Source organism: Nelumbo lutea, chromosome 1, assembly GCF_056320005.1.
Source record: "Nelumbo lutea isolate HS-2025 chromosome 1, American lotus-T2T, whole genome shotgun sequence".
Classification (NCBI taxonomy): Eukaryota; Viridiplantae; Streptophyta; class Magnoliopsida; order Proteales; family Nelumbonaceae; genus Nelumbo; species Nelumbo lutea.
In genome coordinates this window covers 101,167,348-101,180,846 of record NC_142684.1, presented here as the reverse complement: position 1 = coordinate 101,180,846, position 13,499 = coordinate 101,167,348, and the positions used below count along the sequence as shown (strand labels likewise).

General features: G+C 38.0%; 1 protein-coding gene across 1 annotated transcript; it reads left to right on the top strand.

The window, feature by feature from the left end:
- The first annotated feature begins 4,213 nt into the window (after positions 1-4,213).
- LOC148876438 (uncharacterized) lies at positions 4,214-7,504 on the top strand. Its single transcript, XM_088960254.1, has one exon. The coding sequence runs from the start codon at positions 4,296-4,298 to the stop codon at positions 7,182-7,184; it is 2,889 nt and encodes a 962-aa protein (XP_088816380.1). The 5' UTR covers positions 4,214-4,295; the 3' UTR covers positions 7,185-7,504.
- Positions 7,505-13,499: the final 5,995 nt, after the last annotated feature.

Genomic DNA, 13,499 nt, shown 5'->3' with positions numbered 1-13,499 from the left:
CTATTAACTGCATGTACTATTAATGCATGTTAATGGGTATATTCTTAGAGAGCGCATCTTTGGTAAAATAAAGCTTAAACAACTTAAACAAAACATTTTAATTTCCAGTTAATTTCAAATCTTCTTAGTGAAGAAATCTAATTAGCAAAAGAGATCCAAAGAAACCGAAACCAACAGATTAGGGGGTGACTCAGTTGATGAAATCAATAACCCAGCAGCTGAGAGCCTGAGATTGATTATAGAGAGCTCCCTATGGTAAGACCAGTGCACTTCATATCCTTCATCCCCTCTAATGTACAATATATAATACCATAAAATAATCAGTTCAAATAAAACAAATTAGTCTTCAAACTTCAAAGAGATACGTCCAATAAGGACGGGGGATATATTGTGGGGGCTGCATGCTCTATTGTGCGGGCCACAATATTCTAAGAAAATATAATATGGTATTGATGACCATTCCCTTCTCTAACCTTTTTCTGGTGATCATCATTCCCTAAACCTATGAAAGAAATTTGTTTCTGATCTTCAAATCGTATCTTAATTTGTCCATTATAACTACTACAAGGAATCTCATGCTTTGACGGCTGATTACAAGGACCGTCCAATTAATCTGACACTACTTGTGGTTAGTGGCAAGGATCATGGAATAGTGGAGAGCCCAACTTATCACAGCTTTCTGTTCCTAACTTCCAGCCCTTTTTTTTTCTTCTGGGAAATCTAAAAAGGAAATATTTTATAGACTGTACTACCAGCTGTTTGATAAATTTTGTTAAGCAGCTTTGAGTTGATGAACAGGTAATGAAATAACAGCGTGTAGACCGACCCATCACTACACCTAGCTTTATACTTTGTCATGAGCTGGAGCTTTAATTTAATTACGCACATCCCTTAACACGAAAACAACCCAAGTTCTTTTCTCTGTTATTTTAAGTTTTGTATTCCTATAGTTGTTTCTTGGATCCTTAGGACATTCACATGCATGGCATAAGCTACTTCGATTCTTTAAATACTGAAGAAGAATGAGGATGCAAGTATATGTTATCGCCTCTTCTTCTTTCATGTCCCTTAATTCTCTGCAACTCCTAGCTAGATTAATTGCTTCACTTCTTTTGGATCCCCTTTTCTCATCATGGCCCAGATCAAGTTTATCTTAACGTGTATTTTTGTTTCTGTGCTTATTTTCTCCTCCCAATATGTTGTTTCTGTGGAGGGGAGGCATTTGGAATCTGGGAAGAGAAGGGAGTGTAAGAAATGCTCAAGTCGTGGCAATGAACGTACCATTTTGGGAGCAACCATAGACAGCACCTGGACACAGCCCAGGTGCTGGCCATTACCTTAACAATTGAACCTTTTTCTCATTCAACTTGTTGTAACAAGGCGGTGTCAATCTTATGTGTTTTCTTTGTAGCCAGGTTTCAAAGTATGGACATGATAAATTCGATATGGGGCGTATTTTATCGTATCTAAATGTTAGTGTTTTTAGAATTTTTTTTATATTAATATATATATAATTATAATTATAATTGAAATTTAAGAAAAAGAAAACTACAAAATATAAAAGAGGTATCAGTTAAAGGTACCGATACACCTCTATGCCCATACGCAGAGGTGTATGTGTATCCATACTTTAAACCATGCCTGCAGCTGCATTACAATATGATCAATCAAGTTTTTTGATTTAATGAATTTGATGGATGAGAGAGAGATCTTCAGTCCACTGTTGTAGTTGGTATTATATTGTTCAACCTATTCAGCTATATGATCAATCAAGTGTCTTTTCTAGGGATTAGGGAGTGGGAAAGGGGCAACATGGATTGGTCAGATAATTTTTAAATTAAAGTTAGGGTTAAAAATATTGATACAGGGTGATACGCCAGTAGGGTGTACCGGTCTGTATCGGTACTGTTTATTTTTTTAATTTTTTTCGAATCTGGTTCAGAGGGGCCGGTCAGGCCGGTCTATCCCTTGAACCATTTGCTGACCTGAAACAACCCCTCGTAGGGGCATACTGGAAAAGCTCTGATACGATACATATTGACTTATACGAATTGATACGTGACAATATTTTGAACCTTAAATTCAAGCTAATAATAGGCCGTTAGTCCAACACTAGGTCCGATCAAGCCGGGCCAGAGGATATCCTTGCTTAAATTTTGCTGCTCTAGAATTTCATCTAAGCCGCATAGTCTAAACTTAATTAAAATAAATAAATAAATGAGAATCACATTAATTTACTTATAAATAATCTAAATAATGTAGATGAACGTGTTGAACTGGATCAAACAACTATATAAGACAGGCCCAAATTTTTCAGGACCAAGCCCAGCCTGAGGTCACAAAAATCAGGCGTTGCACGCATACTAGGCCCAGGGAGGTCATAATTAACCAAGCACATTGCACAACCTATAAAAAAGCTTTATTTGTTCCAACCCCCTACAAGGCCCAGCCCAATATTACAAAAACAACTCCGTCTACGCTGCTACAGCTAAGCAAAAGCATTATTCCGGCCCAACCACGAGGCTCCAGGCTTCACTGCTAGTGTTTGGACTTTGGAAAATCCTGGTTCAGTGCATATATGCACTCTGTTTCAGTTTATACTAGTGTTTGGCAACAACATAAGTGTATATTATAATGATTGGAAACAGTCAAAATACAATTTCTAAGGCATGTTTACACACAAAATGAGAGATAATATCAGGATTTGTGTTTTCATCCATTATAACTAAAAATCATTCAGCACGAGAGTAATTTTATCAATGCAAAATCAAATCAACTTTACATTTGCATGGATCAAAATGCACTCTGCCATATTTGCATTTACACTCTTTTTGCACTGTTTTAAAACGGCCTTAGTTCTTAACTTCTTCTCTATAGTGCAAAATTTACACTTGATTTGTATGCACAACAAGTTTGAAACAAATACAAATTATGCACTTGATTATAAAATTTGCTTTTTATAGTCTGGTTTGAACTTACTGGCAACGTAAATTTTACATACCAAAGTTAATGTAAAATTTGTCCACACATTTTATTCCTGTTAGGGCAAAGCAGTCCCTGCACCATTGATAAAGACGGGATTTGCTCTTTACACATGGCACTTTACATGTACATCTACCGTATATTGAAACATCTCTGATGAATAATAATTTATAAGTACGAGAAATACTTTAAATGCATGGTAAAATGTGCATGTAAGATCAGTGTGAACCACCCTGTGTGAAGAGCAAATCCGGTCTCCCATTGATAGGAGGATGGCATGTAGTAAACTAGTAACTCAGTAAGAACATATTGCTCATTGTTTTGCACATAGCATTCAACTATGCGTTGGGAATGTATCCTGTACATATATATATATTAAATTAATGGATAGATGTCAGATTCTCATACTGTCAGACTGTGTTGAATTTTTTTCCTTGCACCGAATAAGGTTTCTAAACTTTTTACTTTTTTTTCGTTCTCTAGTATTAATATCCAAGCCAAAGAGTAAAAAAAAGGGAAGAAAATCATATATGCCCAGCCGTGAAATTGCGACCGTCGATGTATTCCTCTGGTCCCATCTAAAGTTGGTTGGATGAAGTGACGGATGACCCTACAATATGATCACATATATTTCAGTGGTCACACTTAGATGGTGGGGTGGTCCCATAAGGCCCACAATAATACATCGAAGATCGTAACTTGTTGAAACCATACTTTTTTTTTTCGTTCTCTAGTATTAATATCCAAGCCAAAGAGAGTAGAAAAAGGAAGAAAATCATATATGCCCAGCCGAGGAATTGCGAACGTCGATGTATTCCTCTGGTCCCATCTAAAGTTGGTTGGACGAAGTGACGGGTGACCCTACAGTATGATCACATATATTTCAGTGGTCACACTTTGATGATGGGATGGTCCCATAAGGCCCACAATAATACGTCGAAGATCGTAACTTGTTGAAACCATTGCACAACAGATTTCTCCTCGTAAAGAGAAGATCAGGTGCGTCATTAAATCACGGCCTTCGATGTGTTATTGGATGAGGTGACGGGTGACCCTACAGTATGATCACATGTATTTCAGTGGTCACGAAAGATCAGTAGGTAGGTAATGATTTGACTATTCTCTTCCTCTCAAAAATTGTAAATGTTGTCGTACTCACTCCATAGAATCTTCCCACCAGTGAGAACCTCACGTACTGCACCATAAATACCGAAGGAGAGGAGTTTGGGCATCTTACCTTCGTATTAGCATCTCTCTTTCTTTCTCTAGCTCCCGTTAGGTTCAACTCGTTGAAAGTCTTCTTACCTCTTTGTATGGCTATTGCCATGGATAAGCTCTCATGTACCTGTTTGTTTCTTTTTCTATTGATTTTCTCTCAAGAAAATCATTGTATTGAGGGAAGGCGTTTGAAAATAGAGGAAAACAAAAAATGTATGGAATGCTTTATCACCAATGAAAACTACAATGCAAAAGATATGATAAAGAAAGAGAATGTTAAAGACATTGGCAACGTCCACCATTCAATTCCAACCATACAGCGAGAAGTAAAAGCTTTCCGACCCACGGCACCAGGTCATAGCCCTGGTATCAGTCATTCTGAAATAGAACAAGAAGTGGAAGCTTTCCGACCCACAACACCAGGTCATAGCCCCGGTATCGGTCATCTTGAAATGGAGGGAGAAGTAGAAGCTTTTCGACCCACGACACCAGGTCATAGCCCTGGTATCGATCATTTTGAAATAGAGCAAGAAGTAAAAGCTTTTCGACCCACGACACCAGGTCACAGCCCTGGTATCGGTCATCTTGAAATGGAGGGAGAAGTAGAAGCTTTTCGATCCACGGCACCAGATCATAGCGCCGGTATCAGTCATTCTGAAATAGAGCGAGAAGTAGAAGCTTTTCGACCCACGGCACCAGGTCATAGCCCCGGTATCGGTCATCTTGAAATGGAGGCAAAAATAGAATCTTTTCGACCCACGACACCAGGTCATAGCCCCGGTATCGGTCATCTTGAAATGGAGGGAATAGTAGAAGCTTTCCGACCCACGGCACCAGGTCATAGCCCCGGTATCGATCATGTTGAAATGGAGGGAGAAGTACAAGCTTTTCAACCCACGACACCAGGTCATAGACCCGGTATCGGTCATCTTGAAATGGAAGCAGAAGTAGAAGCTTTTCGACCCATAGCACCAGGTCATAGCCCCGGTATCGGTGATTCTGAAATAGAGGGAGAAGTAGAAGCTTTTCGACCCACGACACTTGGTCATAGCCCTAGTATCGATCATCTTGAAATGGAGGGAGAAGTAGAAGCTTTTCGACCCACGGCACCAGGTCATAGCCCCGGTATCGGTCATTTTGAAATAGAGCGAGAAGTAGAAGCTTTTCGGCCCACGACACCAGGTCATAGCCCCGGTATCGGTCATCTTGAAATGGAGGCAAAAGTAGAAGCTTTTCGACCCACGGCACCAGGTCATAGCCCCGGTATCAGTCATCTTGAAATGGAGGGAAGAGTAGAAGCTTTCCGTCCCACGGCACCAGGTCATAGCCTCGATATCTGTCATCTTGAAATTGAGGGAGAAGTAGAAGCTTTTCGACCCACAGCACCAGGTCATAGCCCCAGTATCGGTCATTCTGAAATAAAGGGAGAAGTAGATGCTTTCCGACCCACGACACCAGGTCATTGCCCCGGTATCGGTCATCTTGAAATTGAGGGAGAAGTAGAAGCTTTCCCACCCACGGCACTACGTCATAGCCCCGATATCGGTCATCTTGAAATGGAGGGAGAAGTAGAAGCTTTTCGACCCACAGCACCAGGTCATAGCCCCGGTATTGGTCATCTTGAAATGGAAGGAGAAGTAAAAGCTTTTCGACCCAGGGCACCAAGTCATAGTCCTGGTATCGGTCATTCTGAAATAGAGGGAGAAGTAGAAGCTTTTCGACCCACGGCACCAGGTCATAGCCCCGGTCTCAGTCATTCTGAAATAGAGCAAGAAGTAGAAGCTTTTCGACCCACGACACCAAGTCATAGTCCTGGTATCGGTCATCTTGAAATGGAGGGAGAAGTAGAAGCTTTTCGACCCACGACACCAGGTCATAGCCCCGGTATCTGTCATTCTGAAATAGAGCAAGAAGTAGAAGCTTTCCGACCCACGACACTAGGTCATATCCCCGATATTGGTCATCTTGAAATGGAGGGAGAAGTAGAAGCTTTCCGACCCACGGCACCAGGTCATAGCCCCGGTATCGGTCATTCTGAAATAGAGGGAGAAGTAGATGCTTTCCGACCCACGACACCAAGTCATAGCCCCGGTATCGGTCATCTTGAAATGGAGGGAGAAGTAGAAGCTTTCAGACCCACGGCACAAGGTCATAGCCCCGGTATCGGTCATCTTGAAATGGAGGGAGAAGTAGAAGCTTTTCGACCCACGGCACCAGGTCATAGCCCCAGTATTGGTCATCTTGAAATGGAAGGAGAAGTAGAAGCTTTTCGACCCACGGCACCAGGTCATAGCCCTGGTATCGGTCATTCTGAAATAGAGGGAGAAGTAGAAGCTTTTCGACCCACGGCACCAGGTCATAGCCCCAGTATCGGTCATTCTGAAATAGAGGGAGAAGTAGAAGCTTTTCGACCCACGACACCAGGTCATAGCCCCGGTATCAGTCATCTTGACATGGAGGGAGAAGATGAAGGCTTCCAACCCACAGCACCAGGTCATAGCCCCAGTATCGGTCATTCTGAAATAGAGCAAGAAGTAGAAGCTTTCCGACCCACGACACCTAGTCATAGCCCCGGTATCGGTCATCTTGAAATGGAGGGAGAAATAGAAGCTTTCCAACCCACGGTCCCAGGTCATAGCCCCGGTATCGATCATCTTGAAATGGAAGGAGAAGTAGAAGCTTTTCGACCCACGGCACCAGGTCATAGCCCCGGTATCGGTCATTCTAAAATAGAGGGAGAAGTAGAAGCTTTCCGACCCACGAGACCAGATCATATCCCCGATATCGGTCATTCTGAAATAGAGGGAGAAGTACAAGCTTTTCAACCCATGACACCAGATCATAGCCCTAGTATCGGTCATCTTGACATGGAGGGAGAAGATGAAGGCTTCCGACCCACAGCACCAGGTCATAGCCCCGGTATCGGTCATCTTAAAATGGAAAAAAAAAGTAGAAGTATTTCGACCCACAGCACTAGTTCATAGCCCCAATACCGGTCATCCTAGCCAAAATTAAGCATTTGTACTTTGTGATATATTTAGAATGTTCCCATTCTAAACAGCTTAGAATGATGCATTGCCATTCTACATGTTTTTCATTTAGTATTTACTTGAAAAGTTGCTTTATGTATTTCACTAGGTAACGAAGCGAGCCTAATCATATGGTGTCTATGAGTCTAGTTTAGGGTTGAGTTTAAGTCTAGTTTAGGGCTAATGGTATGGTGTCTTTTACCTTCTATTGTTAACAAATATCCAAGGTGGGTGACCCTCCATATGGAATAAAGGTGGGCTATTTGTTATATAAATATTGCAACTACGTTGGTGTTTACATACTATATATCATCCCATGGAACACACTCTCTCTCTCTCATTGTTTGTGCATGCATGCATGCAGGTCCCTCAAAAATTTTATTGGAACTATTTATAGGGGAGCCAAGGGAGCCATGTAACAAGGAGGGATCCTTTCCCCCACCTCATTGTCATGTTCTCATTAATATGATGAAACTGGATTTTGGTCAACCTGATCTTGATTTACCCAAACAAACAACCAGGCAAATGTAGCTCCTAACATGTGTATATGTGTGTTTTTGTACAAGTCCATGTCGGGTACAGCTACAAATGTAAATCGGTCCCCAATAGAAATTTCCTATCTCTGCCACAACATGCTGGTGGGGGCTATTTTTGCAAAACTGATCAAGATGATGCCTGTCAATATATGGAAAGGAGGAGGTTCTCTCTAGTCTAATTTTTTTTGCAATACCTATTGTTTATCAATCCCTCTCTAGCTACCTACAGCAAGGAAACAACGCAGAGAGAGAGAGGAAATTCTTCACACCTCAAGCATAACTGGAGTAGTTATGGTTCAGCCGATAGTTCCTAAATAGAGCAAATCTCTACTAGCTAGAACAATCGACAACAACTGACATTGCAACAGTTACAGATTGGAGTAATAAGGATATCACTAACCTCTTGGTGTTGTAGCTCATCAAGGGGAGTGACCTTAGTGTCCATTCACATAGGAGTTGCTAAGGGTTTGGTTTCTATGGCTTTGCAACAAGTCCAAAATAAATGGAATAAAGTATAAGCAAACTTGAACAAAGTAGTTAATATTCAATTCAACTTAACTTTGCATACAAACTTACCCAAATTTATGTATAGTCACATGAGAGTAAAAGGTTATAACCTCACACTAAGGCTCTGTTTGGGAACGATGCAAATAAAGTGTGAATGCAAATATACAGGTTGTAAAACGGTTATGTAAATGTAAAGTTGGGTTAGTTTTTCATTGACAAATTTACCTTCTTACCAAACAGACTTTTAGTTGTAACCGATGCAAGCATGAATCCCAATAAAATATATACCTTTTTTTTAACAAAATGCCACATTGAATGCAAATTTACTTCTTTTTTATCCATGTACATTTACATCTCATTTTGAATGTAAATATACATTGGAAATCTTTTCTAGAATGCAACAAGGTCCAAATCACCTACATTGAGTACAACCCAGACTAAATCACCTACATTGAAGGTTATCTTCTTTCTGCGTATGCTTGTCAACCTTGATCCTTGTAGTAGTTGTTTAAAGCCTTGAGTTGTGTCTTAACTCTCTACAGAAACCTTTGTACTTAACAAGCATGTCATCAACCTTATTAACTAACTTCAAAGGAATAGAAAACTCAGTCAACTCTAAGGGATCGACCCATGGAGTTGATTCCATATACTTGGAAAGGGTAGAGCTATGTTTTGCGGTGGGCACTCTTGTTGCAGAATAGCTCTGTAGGAGGCAAAGTAGTATCCCAATAATGGAGGGCTTTACTGATCTCAACTCGCATAAGTTTCCTAACTTCTCTTTTGACAACTCAATCTGACCATTAGTCTCGAGTGGTATGAGTTGTTGAACCTCAACTTTGTGTTCATCCTCACCCAAAGGTATTGCCAGAAATTCCCACTGAATTTCTTGTCTCGATCCAAGACAATGGATTCAGGAAACGCAAATAGTTGGGCCACGATAAAAGCATCTTTGGCCTTGTAACAAGGAATAAAGTGTGCCATCCTGGAGAATCGATTAACCACCCAAAATGTTATCATAATTGTGCGAGGTTTTGGAGAGACAAGGATCAAGTCCATGGACCAAGGGCGAGAGGGTATAGGCAATGGTTGGTAACTTGGTATAGGCTAGCATTAGAGGGTTCTCTTAGTGGTTGAAAATAAGGTTTTTGAGCCGTCGTTGACCCAGAAGGTTAAACCTTTTGGACCAGAAATCGGTCAAAATATAGTTTCTATTTTTACTTCAAACTGTGTCCTTTTGACAAAAACCGTTTAAATTACACAAAAACCGTTTAAATTATCAAAAAACCGCTAACCTAGACAGTCATGGTTTGAAATTAAAGTGGAAAATAAAAAATAAATAGTTCATACTCTTACTTTCCCTAAGGCTATGTTTGATTTGAAGGAAAAAGTAAGGAAAGGAAGAGAAAAGTAAAGAAACCTTTGTAAATCTTGTATAGGTTTTCTTGCATACCTTTTCCTTCAAATCAAACATAACCTAAATGGTTTATTAAGTAGAGAAGATTCAACTCTCAAATGACTCAAGAGTAAAGGCATTTGTAATGGTGACCCAAGATTATGGTGAAGGTGCATCAACTCCCTCTATCTCTTGTACGATGGCAGCGGCGACCACCATGTACAAATTAAAGGACAACCCAAAGGCTATGGTGACTGGCGAAGGCGACCATCCAATTACCTTTTGGCTTCATCCCTTGTGTCAGCGACCTTCAATTCCAACTCTCTTTTGGTCTTATCCCTTGCATCGACGACCTCCATTTGAACCTTTTCTTATTTTATACAATGATTCGAAACTAAAATCACCAAGTATTTGGTATGGAGATGAAGAGAACCATCACGGCATTTGATATGCAGATGAAGGAAAGCTAACAACTTTAACATTTGGCTTGGTTATGTAAAATCATCGATTGTTATTGTCCATTTTTTCTTTTTGTAATTCTCTTTTCTAAATGAAAGGTACCACATTTTCCAAATTCATTAGAGGTCTTAAAAGTTTGACCAAACTCGTACAGTTACATGTTGGCAGATTATAGCCATTGTTAATAAAAAAAAGTATAATGAAAGTTGTTTTTTAAACAAAAGAAAACATACGTGTCATCTTCCAAATTCACTATGCGTCATAGAAGTTTGACTGATCATATATACCTACTAGCGGGAACCCGTGCGATGAACAAGATTTATTAATCGAAAGCTAAATAATAGAAATGATCACTTACTAAAATACCTCTTATAGTTTCATGCATTTACTATGTAAAATCTACTCTGTAGTTAGTATTTTACTAAAACATCATTTATAATTTGCAATGGATTTAATCAATCTTCCATTAGATGGCAATGGGAAATGATAGTATTGACCCTAATGCTCATTTAAATAAATTTAATCAAAAGAAAATAAAAATAAAAATACTATTTTTGCCCTTAATAAGACACAGGCAACCACTCTATTGGCTATATTTGGTCAATTTTGTTTTATGTACAAAAAAGTGTTAAAGGTATTTTTGGAATAAAAAATCATGGGCCTAATGGCAAAACAAACACTCCTTAATGAAATGTTGATTAAGTAAATAAGTTGTAAAATATATGGGATGTTTTATTAAAATGAAAACTATAAGGTAGGTTTAAGTAAATATGTAAAACTATAAGGTGTGTTCTAGTAAATGACCCTAATAGAAACACATAAGAGTATATAATTGGTTTATATTTTCACATTTTTAAATAATGAATAATTATTCATATTTTATATACTACTTTTGATAAGTTTTTTATAATACAAAAATAACAATAATTAATTTCAATTAAGCTTATTCATTAAACTGATGAAATCGATCAACGCGATTAACTCGACTCGAGTTGGTCAATTTTCTAGCATTTTAGGTCGGCTTTGGTTCAAAATTTTTCCAATTCGACCAAATTGGATCAGTTTCACTTTGGTCATTTGTAAACCAACCAAAATCGAATGACCTATATATATATATATATATTATATTTTAAATATTTTATATATCAAAAGTAGTATATAAAATCGAATGACCTAACCATATATACATATTATATTTTAAATATAATTTTTATTATAGAAAAGTAGAAAATTTCCCAGATTTCTAAGTCTAAAATATTTTATATTATAATTTTAAAATTTATTTTTTAATAATTGCACTGTAATTTTTAAAATTTATTTTAATTTTTAAGTTTAAATCTTTTGAACCGATTGACCAAACCAAAAAACTGACCCAAATCGAAACAACTTGAGTGGGTCGGTTTTCACAAAAGGTTAGTTGGTTTCAACTGACTAACTCCCTAACATAACTTGGCCAATTTGGTTGGCCAAATAGCCTACGACTGAACCGGACCAATTCGTGAACACTCATAATTTCAGCTAAATTAATAGTCACATCTCTAATAAATAGCAATAGTTTAATTTCCAATAATTATTGAAAATTTATAGCAAAATTACACAATTATTGAAAATATATTGATAATGAAAAATATAATAATTACCAAAATACAATAAGTACTAAAAATATATTAACTTATTCAATAAATAGTATAATCTCAAATAATAGTTTAATCTTTAATAAATATTAATCAATAAGTTATAACAAAAATACAATAAATACAATAAGTACAATAAATTAAATTTAAAATTTTCAATAATAGTAGTTTAATCTCCAATAAATATTGAAAGTTTTCTGTTAAATAATAAAACAAAACAAATTCAAACATAATTCTTGAAAATACATTTATCACAAAAAAACAATAAATAATTCCTGAAATACAATAAATATTAATTTTATTATATATAATTATATAATAAATAGAGAGTATGAGTTTAAAATTATTATTAATTAATAAATATTAATATTTTTGAAAGTTATTTTCTCAAATTATTACTTGATATAAGTGAAATTTGTTATCTACAATATTATGTAAAAATATTAAATTACTACTAATTTTAATATTATGTTATAATTATCTTTCTACTTTTCAGAATTTTTTAAATTTATTACATAATTTCTTTATTTTAACTATTTAAAATCTAGTTATGTTAAATATTTTGTTATTTAAAATATTTAGTTATTTAAATACTTAAGTAATATATAAAATTAAAATTTTAAAATATTAATTATTTATTGAATTTACTTATCCATAAAATCCTAATTTATACTATTATTACATAATTTCATTATTAATTTTGTAATATATTAAATTATTCTTAATTTTAATATTATGTTAAAATTATTTTTCTACTTTGAAGAAATTTTTGAAATGTATTACATAATTTCGTTATTTTAACTATTTAAAATGTAGTTATTCTAAATATTTAGTGATGGTGCGCAATCCGGTCACTCCTAGTTGCACTCGCGTGGCTTCCCAAGAAGTACCTAAGATGAGGAAGAAGAAGAATCCTCGGGGGGTTTGCCCGACGGGAACGCTCAGACAATTAAGTCAGTATTTTGAGTAAGAAGCAAAGAGAAGATAAAAACTAAGAGTGAGGTAGTGCAAGAGATTTCAAGATGATACCTCCATTCCTTGATAGTAGCTCCTTATAATAGAAATATGTTGTATTAGGCCCACAGGCCTCTGACAGGGCGGGTATAACAGCCACTATCAGCCTGCCGCAGCCATTACTGACAGAGCTGAGGTGGCACACGTGGGGCCGTCGTTGTAGTGTATGTGCCTGTTAGGTGTAAGGCACCCTCTAAAGGTGGCAGACACGACGCTGTCTGATGAAGGATATGGCCGCTGTTCCCAGATTTGTCGGGTACGGTGGTCGGCAAAAGGTCTTCCTACGATGTGACAGACTACCCTTCCCCGAGCTACCCTGTGTCGGGTTATCCCGAAAGCGGCGTGCTGCTTGTGGCAAGCTATGCCGAGCTGGCTGACCCGAGGGGTCTATACCTTGAGGTGTCCGGAGATGGATCAGTGCATTCCTGTCTGGGAGTGGCCCGAGGTCCATTGGGAGGAGCTCGGGCCTCAAGAGAGGTCAGGGTACCCTGAACTCAGGGTGCCCCGAAGTGCCTTAACCCCGGGGATGAGGTGCAGGTAAGGTGGCTCCTGGCAAGTAGTTTATCCGCCCAGTTGTCGAGCTGAACTCGGAGGGACCTTCCCTCCGAGTTGTGGTTGCATCCGTTGCGCTGTCATGCTGAGTCACTGTTTGAGCAGGGTCATGCCCATGTGTACCCATGTTGCGAGGTCGGGCCAAATCACCCTCCATCAATTGTCCCCCACTCCT

Bases quoted from the DNA above. Each gene is read 5' to 3' on its own strand.
- LOC148876438 (XM_088960254.1), top strand. From the start codon at position 4,296: ATGGCTATTGCCATGGATAAGCTCTCATGTACCTGTTTGTTTCTTTTT.